Genomic DNA, 14,002 nt, shown 5'->3' with positions numbered 1-14,002 from the left:
GCCACAAGGTTTGCTTTTGGTGAAGGGACACAGGTCTCCCCCTACCAGGCTACAGCCAGCTCTGCCATTACGTGATGCAGCATGTAACAGCACCCACTGTAAGAACTTAGGCTACAAACTTGGATATATTTGTGACACAAGCCTTAAGGAGAGCTGGAGTGTGTTGAAGTGTGATCTTTGGTTCCACACACGTAACCCCCACTCCTGAGAAGCAGAACTTACCAGCAGGCTCTTCACAGAGAAGCTCAAGTGATTTTCAATGACGAGCAATACAATGAAGGGGAAGAAAGTGAGGATGTACACGAGACTGCCCACCAGTGCTGCAATGTTGGTGTTGTTGAAGAAAACACTGATGAAGTAGCTCATGGCTATAATGGACAAGCTGTAGTCCATCAGGTACAGGAACAGGAGCACTGTATTTGTTTTGGGAAGGATGTCACCCACTTTTAGGACAACGATGAGGAAGGTGACCGTGATGAGGAGGAAGATGGCACACTCTATGAACCAGGCGATGAAATGGCTGCTTGCATTAACACCCATCATCTTCATGTACTACAGAGAGAAAGGAAAAGGAAAGGAATTTCAAATGATAACTGCTAATTAAGAGATCTTTCATTTTTCTTCAGCATCTGGATAGGGCACACAAGCAAAACACGCTCTGTCACACTTCAGCATGCTGCCCATCAAGTCCACAAGTCATACAAAACCATGAGCTTATCTTGCTGAATCCAAAAGAAATGAGATATGCTGGTGCCTTGTTGCAGATTACATAGCTGAAAGATTCCTGACACCCTGGATCGCAGAGGCAGTGAAAGTGGGTTCCCAAAACAATATTCAGGGACTGTCGACTGGGCACTCCTATTGCCAATCTCATTGCAGTTCATAGGGTGCTCACTCTTGGAAATACTTCGGTGATTCAGTGTTTGTTTCCATGGTACCAGATAACAAACAAATCTGCCTGAGCTTTATTGCTTACTGAAGCTTAGCTTCTCAGAAAGTTCTCTGCTGTTCATCTCCACTGACTGCGTTCGCACTGCAAACGTGAGCTAATTTAATAAATTCCCTATGTCTCAATGTAATTTCTTTTCCAATAGGCAACCTGAATGAAGAACTTCATTTCAGAGATGCTGATGTAATATGTAGCACCTTCTGAGATGCTGAGGATAATAACTCCAAGGATAGGAAGTAAGTCACTCTTCAGGTCTTTGTCCCCAGTAGGTATGACTCAAAGTCAATTTTCAGGGGGCTTTAAATCTTCTGAAAACTTGTAATTCTGTACAGTCCCCATTTTTCCAGCGTTCAGAACAGCAAAGCAATATTCTCACCACTTGAAAGGCAAATGCCCTGCATTTCTATGCTTTTGAAATCACCCACCAATGTCACAATTGGAACGCTGCAGGTCAAACAATAGGTATTTGCAATATTATTTTCCTTAATGTTTGTTTTGCTCCATTTCATGCTGCATATGAGACCTACTACCCACTAATAAGGAAAGCTTGTTTCTAATCTTGCACGCCCCAGAAAGTTTCAGCATACCTCATAAAGCCTCAGATCTTTCTCTTGAACCAGTGTTTTAACAAAGTCAGCTATAAACAGCACCCAGGCAGCCATCAGAGCAAATGGAAGAGAGTAGGTCACGCTGGTTAAGAACCTGTAAAAGGCAAATGCAGGCTTTAGTTGAATGTAAAATGTTCTGAGGATTAACGCTTTGTACAGAACGTGTTTTTCAGAACAGTTCTTTGGCACAGGAAATGACATGCTTGAATTTCAAAACAAGGAGTGCTGCTGGTGGCAGCAGAAACCAGCAGTAGCACCTCCAACCCCTGTGATTCTGTGAACCACCACAGCAGCCAGCCAGCCTGCAATAGATACAATGCCACACCTTGTTATCAGACTCTATTTCCCAGTGCCTGAGGTTGGACATCGACACGTCTCCCCTGAGTGTCAGTCCTACTGCTCCAGAGGATCACCATTACAGAGCCAGGCCTACAACACAGGCTTCACAATTCTTGGCTCCTCCTTACAACCTTCCTCCCGTGCCAATTGTGAGCTGAGAAAAGATGCAGCAGCGGCCAGAAGCAAACTTCTCCTTTTGCGACGGAAAACTTTTCTGCAGTAGCAGATTCTGTGTTGCATCTACAGAGCTTATGCTGTCCTCCCTTATTTCTAAAGCTGGCTTAGAAAAACAAAACCAACAGTATCATTCTTAGGAAAAGTTTAATGTACAACAGCAGTAGGAAGCCAATGATTGGTTTTTGTAATTACCATTTTGACTTGTAATGTCAAAAAGTTTCCCAAATGCAGAACTATCAAGAAATTCGTCTTCCATCTATGCAAACCAGGTCATGATATTTATATAATAGCACAATGAAAAGGCATTTCAGTCTACCACTTCTTCCTGCTTTGTTATTTTGCTGTATTGGTTTCCCCGCTGTTGTTGGGGAAGAGCTCTTTTTGCTTTGCTTTGCTTGCTTTTGGTTTGGTTGTGGGGCTTTTTTTGTGTGTGATCTCTAGGCCATTAAAAATCCAGAATCCCTACGCTTTTTATGTTCACTCCATTTCTCTACAGGATCCTAACTATGCAATAACAATCCATAACAGCCATTTTTCTGATGACTTCCACTGGATCGAAATAGGAAGCCTTCAGGTATTTTAATAATTGAGCAAACTCGTGACCCTGTGAACCCAGGGTGGGGAGGGAAACCCAAAGGCAAGCCATTTTCTCAGCAGCCCAAGAGAAAGCAAAAGAACAGATAATTGTAACAAGTGCCTCCAGCAGCCAGTTAATCATTGTGCAAAACTATCTCACAGCAATAATTCACACACTGGCTGGAAGCTGGCATTTGGTTTGAATGCTCTCTTGCTTGCATACTTGCAGGCACTTTGCATGCGTTCACCTTAAGGAGAGATGATAAGTTTCCAGCTGTCAAGTGACACGCTAACACGGGATTTCAATAATGTTGCAGCACCCAGATCAGCAGATGCAATGCTCCTGTGTCCATTCTGTACTGCTGGTGCAAGAAAGACTTCCATATCATCATGGACTGACTGCCCAACCCACTAATGTTACTTGCTGAACATCCCTCAGAGCCTGCTGATGGACACAGAATCATTTCCCTACGTGTTTTCCACTCTGCTTGGCCACCAGCTGTGGTCAGGGTCATAACTCTGAGGATGTACCATGTTGCCAGCTTTCTGGCACCAACCAACACTGCCTTGCCAGACGGACCAGTCCTCAGCTGTGAGAGACTGGCTTCTGTCTGTCTGCAATTGGCAGAAACATGGTTTATATTAGCTGCAGATCTGGCTCAAGATGAGCAGAAAGGAAGATGATCCAAAACTTTTTGATCTGCTTTACCATTCGAAACTCACTCCGGTCCATACACACTTCATGCTGTACTGCTCAGTATAACGGGCTGTTAATCCTAACGGCTCATCAAGAGCTTTTCTGTCCTCCCTCATTACAGTGGTGATGAATGGTACCATTTCACACTGTTATCCCTCTTAAAGCATATGTGAGAGAGGCACCTGAACTATTCACTATACACTGAACATTAGCTGGAATCAGTGGAATGAATAACAAACAGAACAGCTGGATAGCAATCTGTAGGAGCAAAGCTCATAAACCTAGGGGCTCTTTTTGACCAATAAATACACTTTCTAAGTTCTGCTGCGCTGTCTGCATGTAAACACCTGCAGAACATGCCAGTGCTCATATTTAACCCAAGTCCTGCCAAAAACAGTCTCATTTCCACCTTGTAAAAGAGGGACAGCAAATTTTACCTGCCAGAAAACCTGGTAATTCTGGTGCATACAGAGCACTGAAAACAGAATACTGCCACACGGAACAGAGGCTGCTTATCATAGAGTCCAACTCCCCCCCTTTCACTCAGACCCTCAAAAAATCACAACACAAGATTGTTATTTCTGTCCCATATGAACACGGTGTTAAGGAGAGTGCTGCAGATGGTAAGCCCCACTGGTCAGACAAGATGAGTTTACACAAAACAGGAAGATGGAAATCCCACAGACTTACATATCCTTATTGTAGCAGGGGTAAGGCATGGCCTGGACTTGAACAGCTATATCCTCTAGCTTCTTGCCAGTCTGCAGATGAATAATGGCTCTTTCAATGCTGTCCTGGATATAGATGAACGCCCGGCTGTAGATCTGGCTCTGTGAGGTGGAGTTGTGTGGTCCCACAGTCCAGATGCGCTCCCTGATCCTGTTGGTGGTCTGTGTGATCCTGCTGCTCATTCTGATGGTGTAGTTGAGCACAGGAGGGAGGGCCAATGCCCCACGGGCTGAGCTGCTCCAGCCTGAAGGCAGCTTGAAAATGACACCTTGGGAAAGAAGGAAAGGGTTTTTGTTCAGAATTGACAGAACTGGAGCAGTACACACAGATACGTAGGAACTCCTCACTTTTCTAATCCTTGTCTACATTACAGCCCGTTATCTTTGCAGCACAAATAATGCTCAGTTGGGCAGGCTGTTAATGTTCACCTCAGGAGTGTGGCACTGAAAATGGTTCACAGCCTATACACATATTTTTGTGCACACAAACTCCTGCAAAGCTGAGAGATGTCTGGGAACATAAAGGCTTTGCAAGTTCCTGCTAGGAAACTGCATGCTGTAAATACAACAGAATGAAGGACAAACATAGAGGAAAACTTCTTTTATGGGAATAGACAAATACCATCAGGACCTGAAGTTCAAAGAACAGAGAGAGTTTATACTACACTTAAATTATGAGGTATAAGAACAGGTCACGAGATTTAGAAGTAAATCCTAACTGCAGAGTTCTGTGCACTCTTGAGTAACTAAGACACATTCTACCATTCAAATTACTATAAATTCTTATTCCCTGCTCTTCCCAGCAGTCTGATTTGATGCTGCAAACCAACCTCACAAACGTTAAAGATATGACTGGAAAGATTCATTATAACACTGCAGTGTAGGACTGGAACATCAAGATCTTTACAATCATCTAATACATTCAGCTGTCTCTTTTTTACTGAGGCATCTTTTCCCTTCGGAGGCCTGAGAGAAGGCAGCTCTGTCACAAAGATCTCCTGAGGGCAGAGGAACCTATTTCCACTGAGAATTAACCCAGAGAAAATGCCAGATGACCAAAGGCTTTCTTTACAGACAACAGAGGTACAAGAGAAGAGGAGGCAGACACAGCACAGTGCAAAACACTGCCATAAGGAAGTATGAGAGTGCAGTTCCCCCATCTCTAGGTGAAAATTGATAGCTGTGCTGTGGGAGCTGTGACCACAACAGTCACTGGTGGAAAGCCAAGCCTCAGAGGCTGGACTCGTACTCTGTGCCAGGCCAACTTCAGCTGACAGGACTTGAGACTCTGCCACATACTTGCAAACAGTTCATTCTTCAGAAAGAGTTCTTTAGCCATCATTTCCATTTCCTCTAAGGTTTTGACTGCTCGAATGCGATTAAACGAGACGCAGGAGGACACATTTACAGCAAGGGTAGCTAATGTGTTCAGCTGGTCAACAATGTCTGTGTTGTTCTGTAATTCCAACCGAATATCATCTAGAAAAAAAAAACACAAGTCCAACAGCATCAGTATATGTAGCAAACAGAAAATAATCCATCAAATCATTCTCCTCTTTCTACTACCAGCGAAGCCAGAAAGAAAAGACATCACACACATTAACAAACACATTTCTGCACTTTGCAGTGCAATAAAGGCAAGTTGTTGACCCAATTTTTATGTTAATCATTTGTAATATGCTCATGAGTTTGCCTCTGGGAGGATGCCAGCAACGTGATGTGACAGCCATCCCAAATCAGAAGTTGCCACCAACCTGCTGAGCTTCTAGACCTGTGTATGATGCTCACTATTCACTCCACATCTTATGGGTTTTGATGCAATCAACACGTCTGCTGAGCTGCTCTGTCTCAGGGGAGAATGGACATTATCCAAGCATATCAAGGGAAAGTTACGTCTGTTGTGCTGATGTGTGTATTAAACCTGATAATGAAGTTTATTAATAAAGATGCTGCTGTTTGCTGGCTGTTCTAAAAGGTGACTGCATAATGCAGCATAACTAATATGGAACAGCTGCTGCAGGCATGGTGATTTTATGGAGAGTTCACATAGGAGATGCTGCTCATAAAGTAACACAGGGGTCATCACGAACAGCGTGTTCATGTCGTTCAGACTTTAACAGACTAGGACTACTCCCAGCTAACGCTAGGCTTTTCTGGCATAAATCAGGTTTATGGTGAGATGTAGGGACACACTGAAAAGTGAGTATGGGCAACGAGACCAGCTAAAAGGGGGCTATGAGCAGCAGGTAACGCATCCACCAGTGCTGGCAGCACTGATTCCCGCAGTGCAGATCAGCAACTCTCAACTTGAAAGACCACTCAAGACCAACTGAGAACAGCAAATGCCATCAGGGGATATTTTGTAATGATGCCTCTGGCTTCACCAGCATGGCCTCATCCCTTCCTCTCCCTGCCCTGGAAAACTTTGAAGTGGAACCCTGATGTGATGCAAGTGAGCTCCGCATTTCCCATCAGAGTCCCAGGTAGCTCATTTGAAGTGATAATTATGGCTAAACAGTGTCCTCCAGTGGTCACGATCAGCTGCAGGGATTCCCATCCTACTGTTGATACGGCACTCAGGAGAGGCACTCCTCACACAAGCCCTTTGCTTTCTAAGAGTCTTTTCCCACAGACAAGCCACAAGAGCTTAGAGTCACAGTCAAGACTGTCTGTCTCATCTCCAATACCGGGCAGAGAAGAGCAGGACTGGAGGACGACTACAGTTTGGTGACTCTGGAGCTCCCAGACCTTCCACACAAACAGGAGGGTAGTGCACATGAAACAACTCACCTAGCTTGTTTATTTGGCTCAGCAATTCAACTGCGTCCAAATCCACCATCATCTTGATGAAAACTTGCACAAAGGGATTCTGTAGGGCGTTCTGTCAACAAGCAAAGAGAAAAAGCATTTGACCACAAATCCCATAAGCTTATTTGGTGCACTGCTAAAATACAACAGACCAGCTGCCCCCAAGTAGCATTTGTACAACCCTTTCCTGTTCCTTTCTTGATCTTCCATTCTTCACTTGGTCTTTTGAGACAGGGAAGTGTTAGCAATGAAAATAAGAAAGCTACTGTTTGTTGGGATCAACAGAAGATGCCCCGTGACTCTCCACCAGGCATTAGATTCCCATGGAAAAAACCATGCATACTCTTTAACACGAGGACTAAAAGCACAGTAAATTTCACTCGTGTGTTTTAAATCCTGTGAACCCAGCCAGCACAGAATGGGTAGGGTCCAAAATTTGTCTGTCAGTTTTTCATTTGGTTGAATATTTCATTATTCCACCTCCGAGTGCAGTCAGCAGAGAATATTTCATTTCACTTTTGCATTTTCTGCCCTGGATTTTCTCTCTGTGCCATGGAAATTACAATGAATTCCAGCCGCTGAAATTATTCTTGAATGCTTGAGAGTTTCAGAGATCTCATTTTCCTAGTTTCTCAGAAAAGGTGACAATTTGTACCGTGGCAAACATGATGCATGTATGTAAAGCATTACAGCCTGCTGCTTTCTGCATCCAACCAAGGCTAGGCTCTTTAGGAGGGGAAAAAGAAATTTTATTTACATTCACTGAGGTACAAAGACATCTCCCAGCTCTTATGTGTGCACCCAGAGCTACACGCTCATTATAGATACTGTTTCATTTTCTGAAAAAGTCATTTCTTGCCCGGTCTTGGCTGGCTGGATCACTCCATCAAGCAGAAAGTTAATTTACAAACTGAAGAGCATTCCCCACTCATCTTAGCCCTCCAGCAGCCCTCAGCAAGGCCACTGTCAGAGAGCATATTATAGACATATCATTTCAGAAAAGGGATTTACATGGAAAGGTGCAGCAGGAGTATTTCTGTGACGGAAGCAGGCAGGCTGAAGCTCAGGGCAGAATGAGCTCAGGTTTCCCTGACATTACTCCAACTTGATTTTTTAATTGTTTTTTCCCCCACTGAAAGGACCAACCCTCCCTCCTGCAAGTGAGACAGGATAGACAGGGTGAGACCTCCTACCTTGATCATTGGAACCGTCTGGTTTAACTTAGTCAGTGAATTCATGATGGCAGGAGACTTATCCAGCCATTCCTGTGACTTCAGGGCTAGATCAGCCATCTGCTTCAAGGTGGCATTAGACTATAAAAAAGTCCACAACAACATACAATGCTCAATTTATTAATTAATTACATGCAAGCTTTAAAAAAGTAATTAAATTTAACAGCTGAGATTAGATTTGGTTTCTTTATGGTTCTTAGCACTCTATCGCTGCCTGGCCTCTTTAAATAAGTACTTGATGTGGTTTCATACATGACATCTGGAGCACGCCTTGGATATCAGCTTTCCTTCCATCCCTGGCCTGTTTGTCACTAGTGGTGAGTGTTAATTCTGGGAGACACCTCTGTTAACTGGTTGAAAATATGGAGGTAAAACCCTACTAATAAACTAAAACCCTTAAAAAAAAAGCCTGTACTATAAATATTAGAACAGCAAGACTTTTTGAGGTAACAATCATTTAAAGATAAAGGATGACTCATACAATCAGCAATGGAGCTACAAAAAAAAGCTGACTAATATTCCCAACAGTCAGAAAATAGACTTCTGCTTCTGAAATAAACCAGCCTGTGTGAGACACAAACTAAGATCCCTTTGAGAAGGCATATCTTCATGTAGCATAAGGAGGGCCATACCTTTCCCATGATGGCTCGAGTTACTGGTGTATCTGGTGTATAAAGGATCTTCCCAAATACCATTGGTTTTAAAAAAGACCAAATTAAAGCTCCAGTTGGGGTCTTGACCAGATCCAGGTAGAAAGATAAACAAAATGGTGCTGCAAGGGGAGAAAAACAAATAAACTGTACAGAGCACAAGTAGACCAGACACCAGAAAGCTTGGCCCAATTTGTTGCTGTGCCCAGCAAATGTCTTCAGGCCTCTCTTCGCTGACTGATATAATGTGCCTTGACAAAAGCAATCCACCCTCAAACTCTCCTGCTGCTGAACTCAAGACAACAAAAGTCTCATTGTTTGAGCCAGGATTCTCTGCTTGAAGGTTAAATGGAGTTTTGTGAACCCAGAGGAGCTAATAATGTCAGCACAGCCGGGAAAACTACATATCAAGAAAAAACAGTGACCTGTCAAGTCCTAGAACCATACCATCAACAAATGGGAAGTGCTGCAGCATCAAACACTGCTGGGCTGTGCAGGCTGTTTGCCTTTCAACACTTATAAAAATAAGCCACCAGTAATTAGGGCAAGGCAGATCTTCAACCAGCATAAACCATAAGCCCTCTGGAGAAACATCAAGATCAGTGATGGGCCTCTTTGGAAATGTGAGAGTTCAGCTTTGAAACGTATTTGACATATGAAAAAGCCAGACTTACTGGAATCATGAGGAATCCCATATTTCCTCATCATCTTTTGGACGTGAACATCCTCCACAGAAGAACTGTTTCTTATAGGGTCTCCAAAATCAGGAAGCAGGGCCTCAAAAAACAGGGGTGTGATCTCCTGGTTGCAGAGAACTTTTGACATGGATTTAAACGTGCCATGTGTTATCCTAAAGTTGTTTGGTTTAAGTAGAGCCTGCAGAAGAGGGGAAAAGAAAACAGCTCACAGATATATCATGTATGCTACAAACATCCTGCTCTGAAGAGGAAAAACAGGTCACAGAAGGCAAGGATTAAACACATGGCTAACCTCTGCTATGTTGGAGGTTGAAAAATCATTTCAGCATACGGGGGCCAATGTGGGAACTGCCCGTAACACACGCAACAAGGCTGACCAGAGGTGTGTGCACAAGACTATGGATCAGAGTGGGATAGGATCCAATGGTGGGTGATGTTAGTGAAGCCTGAAGGTACTGCAGCTGTTGCAGCAGGGTTTGTACTGGCTGCTTTGGGCAGACTTGGGGCTCCAGACATGGCGTGATGTACACCAAAGCTGGAGCAACTTTTTCCTGTTGACTTAACTGGTTTTGGATGATCTGCAGCAGGCAATTCTCCAACTGTTTTCACAATCCAACTTCTTCTAGAGCATCTGTAAATCATCTAGTCTAACCCCAGTGATAAAGCAGGTTCCCTAGAGTAGGTTGCATAGGAAAGCATCCAGGTGGGTTTTGAGTATCTTCAGAGGAGACCGTAGCTTGTCTGGGCATCTTGCTCCAGTGCTCTGTCCCCCTTCACTCCCTGTAGTTCTGTTCCTAGCATCCCATCCTCCAACCATACTGAATACATAGCTGTCCCACTGCACCAAATCAAGGCACCCCCATTAAGACAACATGAGAGTTTAGTAGAGGTTAGTCACAGGACTTCTCTGCTTTAGAAGAGGAAGCAGTAATCCATGGTTTAGTGCACCTTCAGCTTCTAAGGTCAGAAATTCCAGTGGGAACTGCTGCAATGGCATTTTACCTCCAAAGCAAACGCAGACTACACGTACCTTACCCAGCAGTGTCCTTCTAGACTGTCGGAGCTCCTTCAGTGAATGAATGGCTTGTAGCAATGGGTCAACATGGGACTCCACCTGGTGTCGGAAGTATTTCATTTTTGTCAGGAGGCTCAATATCTTGTCCACAGGTTTCTGAATTTCCTTAGGGAATAACATCTGCAAGAGTCAGGAAGGAACTCAGTTATGATGAGCACGAATGCGTGTCTGCAGCCAGGCACACACCCATGATCTTCTGCTAATTCCAAGATGGAAACTGAGGGATGTTCCAAACTGTCAGGAGGCTTAGGGAGTGGATGTCCCATGGGAAATATATGGGATTAGTATTCCTAAACCCCCACGTGCTTTTACAACCCTCTCCCATGCACACTACACCCTAAATGGCACAAGTTCCCAAACAACTGCAGTTGGGAAACATGTGTTGGGTACTGATTGGGATAGCCAAGTCTCCAAGAGGTAGTATTTTGCACAACATAGATGTCAAACACTACAAGTGACTTCAGACCCGAGCCAAATTGATTGGCATTCTCATTTAATAACTCCCCACCTCCCCAGGATCACCTCTGTAGCATTTTAAAATGGGTATTCAATACATAGTTCTCACTGAACAGTGTATTCACTTGCTGTTTATGTACTTGCATGCATGGGGTATTTGAGTCGTTTAATAATTTGGCAGTGACAACTACATAGGGAAAGTGTGTTTTATGGGACATTTTTGAAGGATTCCCTTTTGAAGAGATGAAAATAATTAGCCCAGTGCCTTATTTTGGAAAGCCTGAACTCAGCTGGGAATGTCCAATAGGTTGTGATGGCACACAAATGATACAAGCAGATCAGGAAGCATTTACAGTAAGTCCAGTTCCTTTAAATTAGGTTTGCTGGTTCACACCATCTGGGATCTTCATTTCTAACCACGCTGTCGCAGCATGGATATGCAACAAAAATTACTGCATGAGCAGAGCCTGATCTTTGGCTTGTGTGAATCAGCATTGCTTGTGGCCACTGCAATCCTTTCAGCCACCACATGTAGCAAAGACCATAGAAAGCACTCTTCAAATCCAATACTAACCTTGTATAAGAAATTGTAAATGTCTAAGTGTCGCAACAGGGTGACCCCAAGGATGTACGTCTCACGAGTCCTCTCTGAAAGGGAGAGATTGCAGAACTCTGCTGCTACTGTTTGCAGATGTGGGTCAGAAGGATGGCTGCTACAGTACTCCAGCTGGAGGATCTGAGAAATCAACTGTGTATGCATAAAGGAAGAAATGATTTGTTAAGGGCTGGACTACTTGCTCCAGTATACATTATTTAATCTTGCCTAGCTGTTGTTCCTTCCACACTGTCATATTTCAGAACTGAAAACCCAGAAAATGCCTACTCCTACTCCAAGGGATAAATCCTAGGGCTTGTGTTTTACTGCTCAGCTTGCATGGTAGCAAAAGCTTGTGTGGTTTTTATTGACTGATGCATGTGAAATCTGGAAAAGAGCACTCTCTTCAGGGTTCAGTCCAGACAAGATGGCAGGGAAGAGGGAAAGCATCTGGAGCTCTGTTTGCATGGGAGGCCGAGGAAGGCAAGCTCAGCTCTCATTACAGGAGGCTGTTTTTGGACTCCTGACTAATTTCATGAATCCTGGTTAGTACTGTGCTTTTCCATCTGGACAGCAACTTTTCAGCACTGAGAGCCCCAACAAGAACCCTGCTAGGTCCTCATTAGCCTGTTACAGGGACCCGAGCCCTTGCTACGGACTGCAGCAATCATGCATCATGCAGTCCACGCAGTGGCAGCTTACCAGCTACTGGTGACAGCCAAAGAGACCATGTGGCTCTTGTGCTATGACCAGTGACTGCATTTCTGATGGCTATTTTGACTTCCAACATGCTATGCTTGTCTGTCCCTGCGGGACTGCTGACTTCTCCCAGTGCTGTCAACAGGATCTCTCACGACAACGACAACAAACTTACATGACTGCTGTTTTCTGGGAGAGACGCTTCCAGAAGAGCATCAATACTGGCTGTGGATATCCCTGTTGTGTTTTTGAGATCCAATTTGAGCTGGTCCACGTTTTTAAACAAATCTCTTAACTTTTCTGTGAATGAAATCAAACAGAAATTGATACAACAGCTCCCTCCAGACACACAGCAACCTCAAAGGCACAGAGAGGACTTTACTTTTGGTGAAAGATGGAAGTGTTGCATATCACTGCTGATTGAAACAAAAAGAAAACAACAAAAAAACTTGTAAAAGCGTCCACTGTGAGGTAAAGATGGCAGGTTTAAGGAAAGCAAAGTTTGTCCAAATATGGGACTTTCAGTACAAGGTTGGTCTAGCACTTTACCCTAGGCAAAGGTTCCCAACGCCACGGGACATGGTGTTTGGTTACTTCATTAATATCACTTACTGGCAGCTAAACAAGTCTTGAGATTTCCAGTAGGAGTAATGGTGCCAGTGATGGTGTACACAAAGGAACACTGTAAAGAAAATGCAGAAAACTACCTGGAACACTGGAATCTGTTAAATTTTCTGTGATGTTCAACACGGAATTCAAAGCTGACATATACTGAGGAATCTCTTGAAAGAAAGCAATTTCTGGTACATTTTCTTGAAACCTATATTGGAGAAAAAAAACAACAAAACAAGCTACAAATCTGGGCACATGAGAAGATAAGAAGCCACTGTATAATTTCATCAAAAGAGTACTATAGCAGCCTAACTCAGAGGAAGAGCCTCACCACTTCATTTGTGCCTGGACATCTGTGGCATCCCCCATGAGAACATCCCAAAGCTCCTCAGAGACCCTTCTGCTGTTCAGTACGTTGGTCACAACTTGACTGCTCAACTCAACAGCACGGAGAAGCTGTTCCTGAGATCGACTCTGCTCACACAGCTCTCCAAAGCTAACGTCAGGGAGATGGCAAACACGCTGCACTGACTTCAAGCTCTCGTAGTCACAAAGAAGCATCGTCAGATTCCGGAGGAGAGAGATCTTCAAAGAAAATTTTGAAAAGGAAGATAAATGCACGAGTGAGAGGACAGAATGTAGCAGTTTTAAAGTGTCTAGCTGTTCCTTTGCATTTTTCTTTAGGATTATTAGGAGTTTTTAATGATATTTTTAGTTAATCCGAAAGGTCTCAAATAGAACAATTCACAATGAATTTCCTCAGCCCAACATACATACACAGCAAAACCCTATCTGGGCTCAGCTTTTGAGTAATGTATCTTTCCAGAGATGAAATAAATCTGCATTCTGTAATAGGTTTAGCTATTTGGATACCAGTTGGTCATCCCTACGACACCATATGAAAACAGACTTGAGCTTCTGTCATCTTGATGTGGAAATTACAATCCTTTGTCTAGTCTTCTACCATGGGTTTCTCTCCTTTCTGATGTCTCTTTATATTATCAGTCATAGCAAGAACTGCCATCTGTTGTATGCCTGAGTACATGTTACAGGGAGGCTCATAATATTGCTTCTATAGATTTAAGAAGCAGTAACAGCATGGC

The 14,002-nt window shown here is 43.6% G+C and overlaps 1 protein-coding gene across 1 annotated transcript in view; it reads right to left on the bottom strand.

Annotated features, from left to right (window-relative positions):
* Positions 1–14,002, bottom strand: part of ABCA12 (ATP binding cassette subfamily A member 12) — a 72,314-nt gene that overhangs the window by 28,187 nt on the left and 30,125 nt on the right. The window contains exons 13-25 of the mRNA XM_065751381.1: positions 13,231–13,484; positions 12,995–13,107; positions 12,463–12,587; positions 11,568–11,741; positions 10,493–10,657; positions 9,439–9,640; positions 8,747–8,886; positions 8,076–8,195; positions 6,865–6,955; positions 5,374–5,553; positions 4,037–4,343; positions 1,537–1,651; positions 223–552 (exon numbers count right to left, since the gene is read on the bottom strand). Of these exons, the coding sequence (XP_065607453.1) occupies positions 223–552; positions 1,537–1,651; positions 4,037–4,343; positions 5,374–5,553; positions 6,865–6,955; positions 8,076–8,195; positions 8,747–8,886; positions 9,439–9,640; positions 10,493–10,657; positions 11,568–11,741; positions 12,463–12,587; positions 12,995–13,107; positions 13,231–13,484 (2,316 nt within the window). The remainder of the gene's footprint in view (positions 1–222; positions 553–1,536; positions 1,652–4,036; positions 4,344–5,373; positions 5,554–6,864; positions 6,956–8,075; positions 8,196–8,746; positions 8,887–9,438; positions 9,641–10,492; positions 10,658–11,567; positions 11,742–12,462; positions 12,588–12,994; positions 13,108–13,230; positions 13,485–14,002) is intronic.

The sequence above is a fragment of the Cyrtonyx montezumae genome, unplaced genomic scaffold (genome assembly GCF_038088225.1).
Source record: "Cyrtonyx montezumae isolate F1298 unplaced genomic scaffold, pur_monq_1.0 scaffold_7, whole genome shotgun sequence".
Taxonomy (NCBI): Eukaryota; Metazoa; Chordata; class Aves; order Galliformes; family Odontophoridae; genus Cyrtonyx; species Cyrtonyx montezumae.
This window is presented reverse-complemented; position numbering and strand designations above follow the sequence as displayed.